We start from the raw sequence: 14779 nt of genomic DNA, 5'->3' as shown, positions 1-14779 counted from the left end.
GCCCAAATTGGGCCAGACCCAATTGGCTATACAATTTGTAACCGCTTTTCGGTTTTCAAAAGTTGGTTATACTGCATATTGGTTTCCTTTTTCGACACCTCTCAATTCTCATTGCCGTTTCTCACCATCCAAACAGGAAAAATCAAAATTCCAGTACAAATGGGATGAAATGGCTTCAATGAATCCAGAACCGGAAGCAACTGGCGAAGATTCGAAAGCCAGAGAACCCAAACCCGAATTTGAGTCTTCAAACACCTTCACAAAATGTGGCTTGGAGAAGAAATGTGAAGCACCTGAAACAAAAGTGCCAGGAAAGTGCAGAAAAATTCTTGTTTGGATAAGGGAGAAACTATTTCTGATAAAAAAAGTTGTAGAGGATAAATGGGTACAACTTCAGCACAGTTGCGGCCCCGATTCAGAAAGAACAAAGATTTACCAAATTTGGCCAGGGAAAAATGTACCTGCTTAGTAGAATTATTATTTTCTTGTAGTGACTTGATCAATTGTATTTTCTCGGAAAGCAGTTTCCGTAATCCGCCAGTAATTCTCTTTTCATAATGTTTTATAGGTATTTTTCTTCGGAGGGCGACTCATCTGTGGCCCAGATCCAAGAGGATTGCTCTTGACAACCAGTTCAATCATTCTTTCAAGTTGGATTTTCGCCGTCTACATTGGAGATGATTTACCGAATCACTCCACTCTCATAATCACTTTCTCCCTGATTCTAACTTTAGTAGTCAGTACTTCAAATTGGTGTTTAATTAACGATATGATCCCAAAAAAAATAACTGGTTTGAAGATGTTTTTCCAATGTGTATTTTTGTATGCAGGTTCTGGGAAACATGATCTTGGTCAGCACAATGGATCCAGGAATCATTCCCAGGAATGAGCAGGCTTGTGTGGAAGAAGTGGATATCACAAAGAAGTGTGTGAAGGTTAATGGGGTGGAGCTCAAACTCAAATACTGTCGAATTTGCAAGATTTTTAGGCCACCAAGGAGCTGTCACTGTGCTGTTTGCGACAACTGTGTCGAGAAATTCGATCATCACTGCCCATGGATCGGCCAGTGTGTTGGCCTGGTACACAATAATTCTTTTAAGCACATCAATTCAACCCTTGTATATATTGAAATTCAATATTGTTTTTCCTTCCAGCGAAACTATCGATTCTACCTCATGTTCATGGCTTCAGCCTTGTGTTTTTGCATCTACCTATTCGCCTTTTCTTGCCGGAGAATGCACCAAAAACTACAACAGAGTGGCATTGGGCTACTGGGAGTGCTTAGAAACTGCCCAGAAACGCTGGCCTTGGCGTCGTTTCTCTTCGCAAGCATCGGGTTTTTAGGTGGCCTTCTCAGCTTTCACATCTATCTCATCGCCATCAATCAGGTTAAATCTAGTCTCTGAATAACATTTCCAACACACTGATCATATGCTTGTATTTGTAACTTCAGTTTCGTTTCATTTCCTGTGGATGAAATGCAGACAGCGTATGAGAATTTCAGGCAGCGATACTCGGGCACCAGAATTAATCCATTCGATAAAGGATTATTAGGTAATATTAAAGAAGTTTTGTTTCCACCATTTCAATCTTCTCGAGTAGATTTTCGAGCTGAAGTGGTTTGATCTACATGTAAATGTGTAGATGTATGTGGTATACAGATTTGGAAGTAAATAATATTTTCATGGATTCGTAATTAGCTTATAGTTTGATCAGAGTAGAATACTACTCATAATAGTAATTTTAAGAAAACATAGTACAACAAAAAAATTGTTAGGATAAAAGTCGTGTCATCTTTTGCTGTATTTTTGTGTAAGCCTGAGGTTGATTTTAGAAAGTGTTTTTAATTTTTATAATACTTAAAAATCAGTTTAATAATAATTATAGAAAGCATTTTTAACCCTTCAAACACTTAAAAAATAAAAATTTTCAAATGTTAGCAATACTAAAAACGCTTCCTATAATCATTAATAAACACACTCTCAAAACTCGTTTGATAATGATTTTAGAAAACATTTTTTACGTTTCCAACACTTCAAAATTTTTATCATTTAAGTATTAAAAAAATTAGAAACGTTTTATAAAATTATCATAAAATACAAAACTCTTGAAATAGTGTTTACAAAGTTTGTATAAGCTTGTAATGTTTGTCATCCATGAAATTTCATTTATGAAACGATTCTATAACAAGGGTTGTGTTGTAACTTTGGGATGGTTGTCTTGGGTCAACACAAATTTGATATAATATTTAGACAAGTAATTTCGAAGAATTTTTAATTTTTTTATTGAGTGTTTAAGTTGGGTAAGCTTCCAACCCAAATTCAAGCCATCTTCCTCGAATATGATTTAATATTTTTTATTAATATTTATAAATTTATATTATTATATATAATGATATTTATTTTATATTTTTAAATTACTTTTAAAAGAAAACTTTTAATTTTAATTATATTATATATTATTTTATTTTTTTAGAAAATGGGTAAATTTATTGATTTTCTTTTTTATTATCTTAAAATATTGTATTATTTCTTATTTAAATTTTAATACAAATGTGAAAATAATATAATTGAAAAAAAAATCCATAAGAAGTTAGTTGGACATCAAATGGGTAAATCTTGAATAAACCCATGAATATAAATATCAATATATTTTTAATATTAAAGCTCTATTTGATTCAATAAATTACTCCAAAATTAATTTTGAAAAATCGAAAGAAAACTAATTCTAAAATTAATTAAATTTTTTAAAAAGAAAAAAAATGGTATGTTAAAATCACCCTTTCAAGGCAAATGATATTGTCTCTTAAAATAATGATTTTAAATAAAATCCCTAATAATGTGCATGTTGAGATCTGCTATATTTTTTCAAAGCCGCTAGTTTTAAGGTTTCACAAATATATTGGATGATGGGATTGTGGATGGGCTCATAGACAGATCGGTGGGTGGTTAGGGATCTGGGTTTGAGGTGGGAATTGATCTCAAAAAATTCATGGAGGCCCATTAGTGTTTAATGTGGGACATTTTTCATATGGGTCTGACTTCATGCTCGTCATCAATGCCACTTCCCAACCACAAATTCTTCAAATCAAATTTTGATAAGACATACCACCAATTATTTTTACATATGAGATTGATAAGGGTTTTTATGGCTATTGAATCTAGGGGAAGTTGTGTTTTGATGGGGTAATTTGATAAATATATGATATTTGAAACCCAATTTTATGAAATATGAGAACCAGATTTTAATATGGAAAATAATTTTGCCTTCATGCACTCTGAGCCGGCTCCCTTTTTTGTGCCAAGATTGCCCTTCGGTCTCCATCACCGATCAAAAAAAATGGGGGCAGCGGCATCGGCGGCGGCGGCGGAAGAAAAAAAATCCCCGTTTGATCCCCAAGAAAATCCATCCCCCATTCGATTTCCGGAAAAATTCATCCTCGTTTGATTTCCGAGAAAATCCACGCAAAACCCCTAGAACAAATCCAGAAAACAGAGTGAGCAAAAAAAAAAGCAATTTTTTTGGTTTTCCTTGAGGGTTTTGCATGGATTTTCTCGGAAATCAAACGAGGATGAATTTTCCTGGAAATCGAATGGGGGATGGATTTTCTTGGGGATCAAACGGGGATTTTTTTTCTTCCGCCACCGCCCCATTCTTTTTTCATCGGTGATGGAGACCGGAAGGGGAAGGGCAATCTTGGCACAAAAAAGGGGGCCGGCTCAGAGTGCATGAAGGCAAAATTATTTTCCATATTAAAATCTGATTCTCATATTTCATAAAATTGGGTTTCAAAAATCATATATTTATCAAATTACCCCATCAAAACACAACTTCCCCTTGAATCTATCTATCCATCTATGTCTATAAATGAAAGGAGAGGCAATCATGGTTTTATCATGAGGCCATTGGGACTCAACCCTGGAAAAAGGGGTCATAATGGGAGAATGGTAGATGCATGGGGAGGGACCCCCTTTTAGCTGTTGTGATAATGGTGAGCAGACATTGGAAATGGGGAGTTCCAAGAAATGCCCTTTAACTTGTAGGGAAAGACCCATGAGCACACACAAGTGAGTGTTGGGTGAACATGGGGCAGCTTTTGGTTGCTTAGACAGAATAAGAATAAGAGGTTGTGGTGTTGTAAAGCGACTGCCACTTCCCCCTTGCAAGCAAGCTTCTCTCTGCGCTCGTCTCTTCTCCCATCCATCTAACCCTTGCTCCTTTCCCAATCTACCTTCCTCCTCCGTCCATCTGCTCACTTCCCTCATGAGTCATGTCATATTCAGATATTTATATGAGAATTATTTTTTTTAATTATTTTTTTGAAATTATTTTTAAAAATAATTATATAAATATAAAGAATGATTAAAAATAAAGTAATTAAGATAAAAGTTATTTTTAAAATATATTTAAAAATATAAAAAATTGGTTAAGAATATTTTGATTCTTGTTTATCTTATTCGGGAAACTTTTGGGTTCATCCTTTAGTTATCCGAACAATCCTATCAAGGTAATACTTGTGAGTACTTCCTCCCAAGCCAGTAGACCGATCGGTGCATAGAAAATAACCTTCCCAACCAAACAAGGAGCCAAAGCCGGTGACTTGATAGGTCAAGTAGTAATGGCAGTCTTCTATCTATGGTAGTTAAGCATGTCCGACTTTCTAAGTCCTCGTCGGCTAGTAGAAGAAGGGAACAGGATAGAGACTTAAGAAAGAGCTCTTAATATACCTGAAGCAAAGAATAGTCAAGAGAAGAGGTGGTAGCTGTACAAGCTATTCTAACAAGTCTTCTATGGAGAAAGGAAGCCACGACAAATAACTTATTTCACTAGTCCCATATGTAAGTCTATGCTTATAAAATGGTTTTCAAAAATTGTTTTAAAAATTATTTTTTGAGATTCCTATAATCTATACCAAATAGAGTGACTCTTACACCGTGTTTAATATGATTTTAAAATTTATATATTTTAAAATTACTTAATTTTTATATATAAAAAATTAAATATAAGTTAAATACGATACGAATAACATATAAAAATAATTTGTTAATTTTAAATTTATTTTTGTTTTTTCCTAGAAAAAATTAAATTGAATTTTCTTAAATGGTGATGGTAAATAAAACAGGTCTTTTAAGATGAAATTAATTATAAGATTATATATACTTATAAAAAGGACATTTTGGGGCTAAAAACATTATATTATAATAAAATAAAACGACAAATAACTTAATTCAATCTCATGTTTTATTATTCTCTGAAATAATAAATCCAAAAATCAAACTCCAAATTATAATTTAATAATCATAAAATAATAATTTACTTAAATTTTATTGACTGACATCTGTTTGCTTAATCTGATTAAGCTCTGAACCGACCAAGTGATAGATCTAAATTTGAAAAAAATATTTTTTAAAAATTATTATTCAAAATTTTATAATATTTTTCTTTTTTAAATCTTGGTATAAACAGGCTCCTCCGTTACTCTAAAATCCAAGCGGGTATGTTTCCAAGGAAAAACCTATTTCATGGCAAGTTAAATGACGAAAATACCCTCCTGACACAGTGGGGATTCCTCTTTTATTTTTTGAAGAAACATCGAGTTCATAACATGATGACACGTGTCAGTCTGAGGTGGGGGCCGCGTCATATGCCGACTTTTGCAGAATCCACGTGAGGAAGGGTGGAAGCTGTCGGGGTTCAGCCAATTGTGGGGTGCCACTTGTTCACCTTCCAGATCTCATCACGTGCCCTTGACTACATTTTTAGAAGTCTTTCAATACTTTTATTTATTTATTTAACAGGACTGTTTATACGTATGATTGATTTTTGAGACCTTCATTCAGAGTTATTTACAGATTTATGTCGCTTCGGTATTTGGAGAAGTTGAAGAAAAGGAAGATTTGAAGAAATGAAAGAACAGGGAATCTAGAACCATAGATTTTTTTTTTTTTATTATGAAAATTTTAATAAATAATCAATTTGTTTTATTTTTCTCATTCTTCTTTAAGAAATTAAGAATTTCTAATATAAATGTTAACCAAAAATATAAACGAGCAAAAAAATAAAAAAAAACATAATATTTTTACGGTGGTTCGATGATCAATATAATTGCTATGTCCATGAAATGCACCTATACTTAACAATCTACTAATCAAAGGAAAAATGAATATAATAATAAAACTCTAAAAAAAATCATCTTAATTATAATCGCGTTTTCTAAAAAAAAGCCCTAAAAATATAATAAAGTTAAATATATGAGATGGAAAAACTCGTCATTCATCATATAAAAAAAAACCCGAACCCAGACATCTTGAATGAAGTAATCATAGCAATAAAAATAAAAAATAATTTTTTTGGTATTTAAGAAAAAAAATTATTATAACAAGATTAGTATGTGAAACTACAATAAGACTTTGACTCCATGAGGGTTTGTAAATTGCAGAGCCATATTGTTAAGTTGAATGAATTGACTAACACTTTGAGATTGTATATAAAATAAATCCAATTAGTTGTAAAAGTCAACAAAATAATTAGGCATCTTAGTCATGTGTAGGGTGGAAGATCACCTAATTTTATACGAATACAGCAGCTGATTGTGGAAGATTCATGAAGCTGCAACCCAAGCCAGATGGCACCATTGTCATGATCTCAAGCTTAGGTAGTCTCAAGTCCTATCACCATTGGCCCATGTGGTGACCCTCTGAAAATTTGTAAAATTTTAAGGGTCCAGAGTATTGAAGGGATTGAGAGTCGTGGAAACACTTGTTTCTTCCATATTTTGGACTTTAGCTTCATGGAACAATATGCTACTATCGAAACAGGGAAGAATTGAAATCTTAGATCAAAACACTATGTATGGATGGTATAAACTGCCTAAACAAGAATTCTTGAACAGCGAACAACCAGAGCCTATTACTCACTACATCAAAAAATTTCCATTAATGAAAGATGTAAATCCATTGGAAAATCAAAAATACGCATGTCTGATGAAATGGTTGTTGCTATCTGCTCCAATAACGAATCATTGGTTTAACTGAATAACTAGATACCTATCAAAAGATACTATCGATCTATTCACATCAAGTGGTTAGTTACATTTTTCTTTTTTTGTGAGGTTTGAGCAAAAATAATATATTCATAAAAAATCAATGAAATAGATCTCTTTTCAAAATTGTTTTTGATAAGATCGTAACTAGTAATTACATATTTAATATTTTTAAATATAAAATTATAATTAGTGACAATAATTTTAAATTTATCTTTAAAATTGTAATCATCAATTATAATTTTAAGTGAAATTAGAAGGAAGTAGTTAAGGTTTTGATTTTTTTTTTTTTTTTTAAATTTTAAAATTGTAGTTATCCATTATGATTTTGTGATGTGAACTTCATCCTATTATTTGAACTTTTATATAATAGTTTAATTTTTTCATTCATTTTTTATAGGGGAGATTGAGAGTTTGATAAATATCGAATTAGTACCTTAGTTTTGTTTGATAACTGTTTTTGAAAACAGTTTAAAAAAACAATTTTTGACACTTTAATATTTTGTAAAATAAAAGTTTATTTGAAAACTTAAAATATTTTTAATATTTTTAAATATGTTTTAAAAATAATTTTTATATGCGATATTTTATTTTTAATCATTCTAAATATTTGTATAATTATTTTTTAAAATAACCATAAAAAAAACCAATGAAAATTACATAAAACAACTAAAAGATGTTTTCTAAAAATACAACTTTTTGTTGTCAAACAAGTTTTCCAAATTTTTTGTTTTGAAAAACCTAAAACTATTTAAAAAAATAGTTGCCTAACAAATAATTGGTTTTTCAAGACAATTATAATTTATACATAGAGTATCACCTTCTTTTTTTTTTTTTTTTTTTTTTTTTTTTTTTTTTTTTTTTAATCTTTTAATTGAATAAGGGTACTTGGTATTGGCTTGTGGTATGGTTTCATTGCTAACCAAAAGTTTCTTTCCCAAAATATTTCTTCAATTTTTAGGGTTATTTTTGTGCCATGACATCACCAAGCTCTACTTCTTAAGAGAATATCATGACAATCACCAAATACTTTTTATTTTTTTTAGTAAATAAAAAATTACCAATTACCCATTCAAACACACTCTTGATGGAATTATAAATGATTGAAAAATACAAAATATTATTAATGAATGCATCACACTTTCCAAATAGAGGTCAATCTTTGAAATTAATAACAATTTTTGGTCATAGTGAATGTCACCATCCAATTTTATTGGGGTATGTGTAAAATAAGAATAGGACCCATGATACCAAAAATATGATGAAGTATTAAAAAGAAATTGACAAAAAATATGAATAGTATGATTAAATTATAGAAAAATATGATTAAAATACGAAAAATGTGACAACGAAAAATATAAATATCGTCTTTTGTTATTCCTTAAAATGTTTAATTGAAAATATACTTTTTTATAAGTAAATAAATTTGATGAGATGAAAGTTAATTACCCTTTTAGAAACTTAAATGAAATAAACTTTCAATAATGCTTGTATAAATATACAATATTGTAACCTAATGTTTCCCATAAAAATCTGTATAAATAGTTATAAATTTATTTCTACACGTGTCATCACCTCATCTAGGAAGCATATATTCTTCATGAAACCGTCCCATAATGGGGACAAAGTCTCTCCAAGCGTTAACGTTTAAAAACTGTCCCTAGGGGGCATTTACGTCATTGCGGCAAACTGTTACCGAAAAACATTTAATAAAGGGAGGTCCGGTTAGGGGCAGTTTGGTAACTGTGCGTAGATGAAGAGGACAGTTAGTGGGTCTTCTCACTTCTGTTCGACGTCCCTTGCCTGCAAAGTAGAAAGGAGAGTTGATTTCTAGAGAGAGAAAGAGAGGGAGTCTTGTAGAGAGAGAGAGAGAGAGAGGGGGGAGAACCAGCCAAAGCAAAGGATAAAAGGGAAGGAGCGAATCAGAAGCAAGAGAAGAGAGGGGGCACAGGAGGAGCAGCAGCATCATCATCATCTCTCTGTTCTGATACTTTCTCTCTCTTCTTTGCCTCAAATCTTGTACCAGAGCTCGTTCATAAATTGGATTGTCGGTGCCACAATTTCTAGACACCTGGGGGGTTCGTTTGTCTGCTTCTGGGTCTGGGTCTCTTGAGCTTGATTTCCTCTGTGGTTTGGGTATGGGTTTTTCTCCAGAAAGCTATTGACGTGTGGGAGAAGAAAATTGGAGCGAAGATGTCTCTGAAGAGCAGAGGAGAGCTGCCTTCAAGAAGTGTTATCTCCCAGAAATGGACCCTCTTACTTTGCGTAGGTTGCTTCTGTGCTGGAATGTTCTTCACTAATAGGTAAAACGATTTTATTTTGAATATATTTTTTTGAATTTTCACTTTTCTTTTGATGGTATTTGCTTGTGGGGTTTGCCTAATTTGTTGATTTATGCATTTTTGAGATTTGGGTGCAAGCCATTTTTGTCAATCTTAGTCCATTGACGAATGCCTGTTTTATTGATTTTTTTTTTTAAAAAAATTCAATATTCATATTTTGCTGATTCCTATTTGTTTCAATAATAACAGTGTTGTTTTAGGATGGAGATTTATTTATTTCATTGAGCTGGGTGGTTTTGAATTTTCAAAGATTTTGATGCTTTTTGTGGTGGTGAATTGTGCTTCTATTTGTAGTTTGCTCCTTTGATCGTAAAGTTGGGATGGATCTGTATGGGGTTTCTGTTTGGATGCAAGCCATATAATTTTGATTTTAGTTTTTAGATTGGAGGAAACTCTAGTTTGAGTACCTCTGCACATGTGCCTGTCATTCCCATAATCATTTATTGATGGTTTATCTCTACTTCCATTAATACCCAACTTTTTTTTTTTTTTTAAAGAAAAAGAAAAAAGAAAAATATTTTTGTTTGGATTGGGATTTGAATGTGGTCTGTCTGTTAGATCTGTAGGCATGGAAAGGTTCCATTCCTCATTGAAGGCCTCTGACATTTATAATATTAAAAATTAAAAATTCTTGTAGCTGTAATTGCAAGTCCTTGATGAGAATGTGGTGGATACCCTAGACTTATAATATTTAATTTTTATATTGAGGTTCTTGAATTCTATTCACAATTTGACATAGAAGACCTTGGATTTTAAAAATCCCATGATCTATTCTGCATTTCTTGAGCCCATTGCTTACTGTTACTCATCAGTTTCTATTTCAAGTTCTTAAAGCCTTCCTTACTTACCTTAAGAAATAGTCTTTTACCTGTGGAAATGCTTTTCCTAATTTGAATTCTTATAGGATTAGACAATCTCATAACTAAAGCAGCTAGTTCTTGGGATATGATGCCATTTTAATGAATGAAAAAATATGTCATAGGATGTGGGCTGTCCCTGAATCTAAAGGCATCACAAGGACAACTGCCGTAGAAGCTGAAAAGTTGAAGTTAGTTTCCGAGGGTTGTGATCCAAAAACCGTGAGTCTCTCTCACATTTCATTAGTTGATTTCATTTATTGTAATTCTTTATTTTATAATCGTTGTCTGATTCAATCTGACTGGGTGCCTTTAGTTGCAGCAGAAGTTTGTGAAGCGTGACTCTAAGGACATTATTGGGGAAGTTCATAAAACTCATCATGCTATACAGTAAGTCTTTGTTATGCTTATATATTTACTAATATATCGTACTTCATTTGATTTTGAATTATCCTGAATATGAATCATATAACCTTATTGCATGTAGGACGTTGGATAAAACTATTTCCAATTTAGAGATGGAATTAGCTGCTGCGAGAGCTGCACAAGAATCTATAGTAAACGGTTCTCCAATATCAGAAGACTTGCAGAAGACTGAATCATCAGGGAGAAAAAGATATCTAATGGTTGTAGGAATCAATACAGCTTTTAGCAGCCGGAAACGAAGAGATTCGGTTCGTGCTACGTGGATGCCACAAGGTTCATGGATGTTTCTTTGCTTTCTATTCCTGGAGTTCTTTTTTCTTATTCATATCTTATTTTAGCTTCTTATTGGATGATGTCTTACGATTGTTTCTTCTGGAACACATGGAAAATAGGTGAAAAAAGGAAGAAGCTGGAGGAAGAGAAGGGCATTATCATTCGCTTTGTCATTGGTCATAGGTGAGTGGTTAATTCTCTTCTCAAACTACTGGATAAGTAAATGCCTATATTTTACTTGACTATTCTGTTCTTTGCGTGACATGCTAAGCCTCTTCTCTAATATATTACTAAGAACCTTATTTTTAAATTTTATTTATTTATTGGAGAAGATAGGCACAAAATAACAACTCCTTGAAGATTAAGATTGAAGTCTCAAAACTTCTAACATTCCATTATTTCTGAATTTTATCTTAGCTGATGGTATGCTATATTTAGGACCGTCTTTTTATGCACCTTTTCGGACTGTTGTATTTAATAGCTTAGTTCTTATTACAATAGGGCATCACCTGAAACTTATGCTGTTTTTACCTGTGCCTACATAATGCCTTGTGTTACCAACAACTAATAGATCATTTGAATAACATGAATATGAGATGATAAGTTTATTGCATACTATTAATCAACCTTTTGTTTTCATCACTCAGTGCCACGTCAGGGGGTATACTGGACAGAGCTATCGAAGCAGAGGACAAAAAACATGGAGACTTCTTGAGGCTGGTAATGGTTTTGTATCTTCTTCTGTGACTTGCTTTCTGCTTTCTTCTTTCTTCTGTATGCTTGATGCCTCCAAGGAACATCTTCATTACCTATAATTATAAAGTTAATTTGCCCCCATGTCTGTGTTACTGTGTGAGCAGGAACATGTTGAAGGTTACCTCGAACTGTCTGCCAAGACAAAGATATATTTTGCTACTGCTGTTGCTTTGTGGGATGCAGAGTTCTACGTTAAAGTTGATGATGATGTCCATGTAAATATAGGTATCTAATATGTTAATCTGTATTATGATTTCTTTTGTGGGTGTCATCCATAATAATCTGAAAAGTCTTATAATTTAGTTTTCCTTTCTTATTTTAGATATGAAAGTTGATAGGAAGTGTTAAGGACAATAATTCAGTTTGTTATGAATAATTCGGTTTATTATGAATAATTCCTCCTCTGAATCCACATTCTCCCAAGCCTCTAAGGCCCATGTCTGATGATTGCTATGGGATCTTTCTCTTGTAATTTGGCAAATGTGGATATGTTTTGAAAGTAACATCAGTAGTTTGTTGTTTATAATTTATAGTTCTTTGTTAAATTGAGCCCAACTTATTTCAAATTGTTGCAGCAACACTCGGAGAAACTTTAGTTAGACACAGAAAAAAACCTCGGTTGTATATTGGGTGCATGAAATCTGGTCCAGTCCTTGCTCAGAAGTAAGTGACTTTCTTTAGATTGTTTTGGTTACATGAAACTGTTTAGTTCTTAGTTTCTTATTTGTCCATATTTTTGTAACAGGGGAGTGAGATACCATGAACCCGAGTATTGGAAATTTGGTGAGGCAGGAAACAAATATTTCCGTCACGCTACAGGACAGCTATATGCCATTTCAAAAGATTTGGCTAGATATATATCAATAAACCAGTAAGTTTTCACTTACCATTTTCAAGGGGTAAAAAAGGAATCAGCAAATTCTTGGATTGATGTCTTTCATAATATCCTCTTCCACTTTTTATGGTTATTTTGTACATGATTATTGCAGGCATGTTCTTCACAAGTATGCTAATGAGGACGTTTCACTGGGTTCTTGGTTTATTGGTCTTGATGCGGAACATATTGATGATCGGAGATTATGTTGTGGCACCCCACCTGGTAAACTTTTAAAACTATTGAAAATTTGAAGTTGAACTGTCCTCCCAGTATAGTGTTATTGCTTCAAGAAAATGCGTATTTCTGCAACTGTTTCTCGGTTCATTTGGTTGGCTTGTGTAAGATGTAATTACCATCTTGCTGAAGAATGCTGGTTGACATGTCATAGACCAGCAGAGGACAAGCCTCTATCATTTAAATTCTTCATCACTGAAGAGAGGTACATCATACCTGAAATGAATTGACTGGATAACCACAATTGTATAAGTTTTTAAAATTGTTTTTGGAAAGGTAAAAGGAATCTATCAAATACAGCTTGAAAACAAAATATTTATTTATGGAACTAATTAAGGATCGACCAAGCTACTAAAAAATTTCATAGTATATATACCCAGATGGGACCTTTTGGTTGGTGGACGGCAAACCTAATATAAATCTTGATCTTGAAATTGGCATTTTGGCTAGATGATCCTTCACTCTGTGGTATGGAAAGAGGCAAGACGAGCCTTGCATTTTTTATTTTGGGCCACAATAGGAAGATGCAAGAATATAATAAACAAAATTATTTGGAACACGTGTACAAGCTATGGGAAAGATTTGCATGATAAGCTGTTGACAACAATTATGCACCTGTGAAATTTTAATTGGAACTTGTTACTGCAGATTGTGAGTGGAAGGCCCAGGCAGGCAATGCATGTGTTGCTTCATTTGATTGGAGCTGCAGTGGAATTTGCAGGTCATCTGAGAGGATTAAGGAGGTCCATCGACGTTGTGGGGAAGGTGAGAATGCTTTGTGGAATGCTGTCTTTTAAGGGGCAGCCTGCGGTTCTTCCAAACTCAGGAAGGGCGATAAGATAAGCTTTTGCATAAAATACAGGCATGCAAGGCTTTTTTGTGTTTTATGTAAGAGTACACAGAATACATGTTGTGTCACACAACTTCCAGAAAGAAAGGGAGAGAGAGAGAGAGGGAGAGGGAGAGGGGAGAGAGAGAAGAGAGAGGGTCCTTGCTAAGTGGTCAATGTCCTACTCCATTTTAGTGTAGGATACTGACTGCAATAGCTACTTGAAAAGGAAGCAGGAGGCTGAGACCACCCATTCTTTACAAAGCTTTGGAAGGATTGTAAGTCACAGTTCATGGCTAATGAGCATATAATAAGTACAAATATCTGTGGTGTGCTTTTGCCACCCTTTTCTTCATAAAGTTGTGGGTTGTTGTTTTGCTTGTGAGGTGATGATCAAAGTTTCTCTCTTCTATGATCTCTTTCCTAAGTTGACTTCCAATGGGACTCAATGATTTGTATAATTCAGAAATCAGAGTCATATTATCAGATTTTAGTATTTGTTAAGCCTTTTAAAACCATATTGTACAGGTATCACTAGAACCAGCAAAACCCCAGAGAAATTACTTCATTAAACCCATCATTTTCATTCTTTAAAAAAAACCCTATAGCTGGTTTGTTGGAAAAATGGTGATTTTTCATGTGAAACAGGCTATATTCAGACAGTATAGTAAGCAAAGAAAGATTAGGTTAAAATCAAAAGAAAAACAAAATCTAATGAAAGGGACAGCTTAACTTGACCAACCTTTTTAGAGTCAAGGGCACTCAAGTAGATCAGTACCCCACTTCTAGGCTGATCCTACTTCAAATGCCAGATCTGTAATTTGATTCCCCATGTTTTAAAAATAGTAAATTCAACATAAAGTTGGAAACTCCCTTTCCTCTTTGGGTGATGTGGTCACCAACCTTATGCCTGAAACCAACTCCTATTTGACAGTTCCTCCTACAATATGAGAGGGAACCAAATTCCATCTAGTGTTTGGATGGGTAGATAAAATCTATTTAGAGGAGGTTCACTTTGATCCTTGTGAAATCATTTTCAAACCAGAAACTTGTTTTCTACCGGCAATATTACAACTGACTGCTATTTTACTGGTGAAAGTTCCAAGTTAACAACAGCTTCAATTGTCATTCATTTCAATATCA

General features: G+C 33.2%; 2 protein-coding genes across 4 annotated transcripts; both read left to right on the top strand.

The window, feature by feature from the left end:
- The first annotated feature begins 142 nt into the window (after positions 1-142).
- On the top strand, positions 143-1679 carry LOC117927343 (probable protein S-acyltransferase 6). The gene is made up of 5 exons (XM_034846830.1): positions 143-457; positions 569-736; positions 831-1079; positions 1155-1388; positions 1485-1679. Exons 1-5 carry the CDS (start codon positions 170-172, stop codon positions 1623-1625), a joined length of 1080 nt encoding a protein of 359 aa, XP_034702721.1. The 5' UTR covers positions 143-169; the 3' UTR covers positions 1626-1679.
- A 7174-nt stretch (positions 1680-8853) lies between these two features.
- LOC117927040 (probable beta-1,3-galactosyltransferase 2) lies at positions 8854-14021 on the top strand. 3 transcript variants are annotated; one of them, XM_034846410.1, is made up of 11 exons: positions 8854-9345; positions 10367-10463; positions 10567-10631; positions 10729-10940; positions 11060-11123; positions 11588-11660; positions 11801-11921; positions 12272-12359; positions 12442-12567; positions 12686-12795; positions 13456-14021. In XM_034846410.1, exons 1-11 carry the CDS (start codon positions 9236-9238, stop codon positions 13602-13604), a joined length of 1215 nt encoding a protein of 404 aa, XP_034702301.1. In that variant the 5' UTR covers positions 8854-9235; the 3' UTR covers positions 13605-14021. The 3 variants fall into 3 exon arrangements, with proteins under 3 accessions (XP_034702301.1, XP_034702300.1, XP_034702299.1); XM_034846409.1 differs by having other exon boundaries at positions 10564-10631; XM_034846408.1 differs by having other exon boundaries at positions 8855-9345; positions 10558-10631.
- Positions 14022-14779: the final 758 nt, after the last annotated feature.

The sequence above is a fragment of the Vitis riparia genome, chromosome 12 (genome assembly GCF_004353265.1).
Source record: "Vitis riparia cultivar Riparia Gloire de Montpellier isolate 1030 chromosome 12, EGFV_Vit.rip_1.0, whole genome shotgun sequence".
Lineage (NCBI taxonomy): Eukaryota > Viridiplantae > Streptophyta > Magnoliopsida > Vitales > Vitaceae > Vitis > Vitis riparia.
The sequence above is the reverse complement of the archived record's forward strand: the minus strand, read 5'-3'. Positions and strand labels throughout refer to the sequence as shown.

Excerpts from the sequence above, each read along its gene's own strand:
- LOC117927040 (XM_034846408.1), top strand. The coding sequence starts at position 9,236 with ATGTCTCTGAAGAGCAGAGGAGAGCTGCCTTCAAGAAGTGTTATCTCC. Across the intron at positions 9,346-10,366 it reads GGAATGTTCTTCACTAATAG|GATGTGGGCTGTCCCTGAAT; the intron begins GTAAAACGATTT and ends AATATGTCATAG. Across the intron at positions 11,124-11,587 it reads CGCTTTGTCATTGGTCATAG|TGCCACGTCAGGGGGTATAC; the intron begins GTGAGTGGTTAA and ends TTCATCACTCAG.
- LOC117927343 (XM_034846830.1), top strand. The coding sequence starts at position 170 with ATGGCTTCAATGAATCCAGAACCGGAAGCAACTGGCGAAGATTCGAAA. Across the intron at positions 458-568 it reads AAATTTGGCCAGGGAAAAAT|GTATTTTTCTTCGGAGGGCG; the intron begins GTACCTGCTTAG and ends AATGTTTTATAG. Across the intron at positions 1,389-1,484 it reads ATCTCATCGCCATCAATCAG|ACAGCGTATGAGAATTTCAG; the intron begins GTTAAATCTAGT and ends GATGAAATGCAG.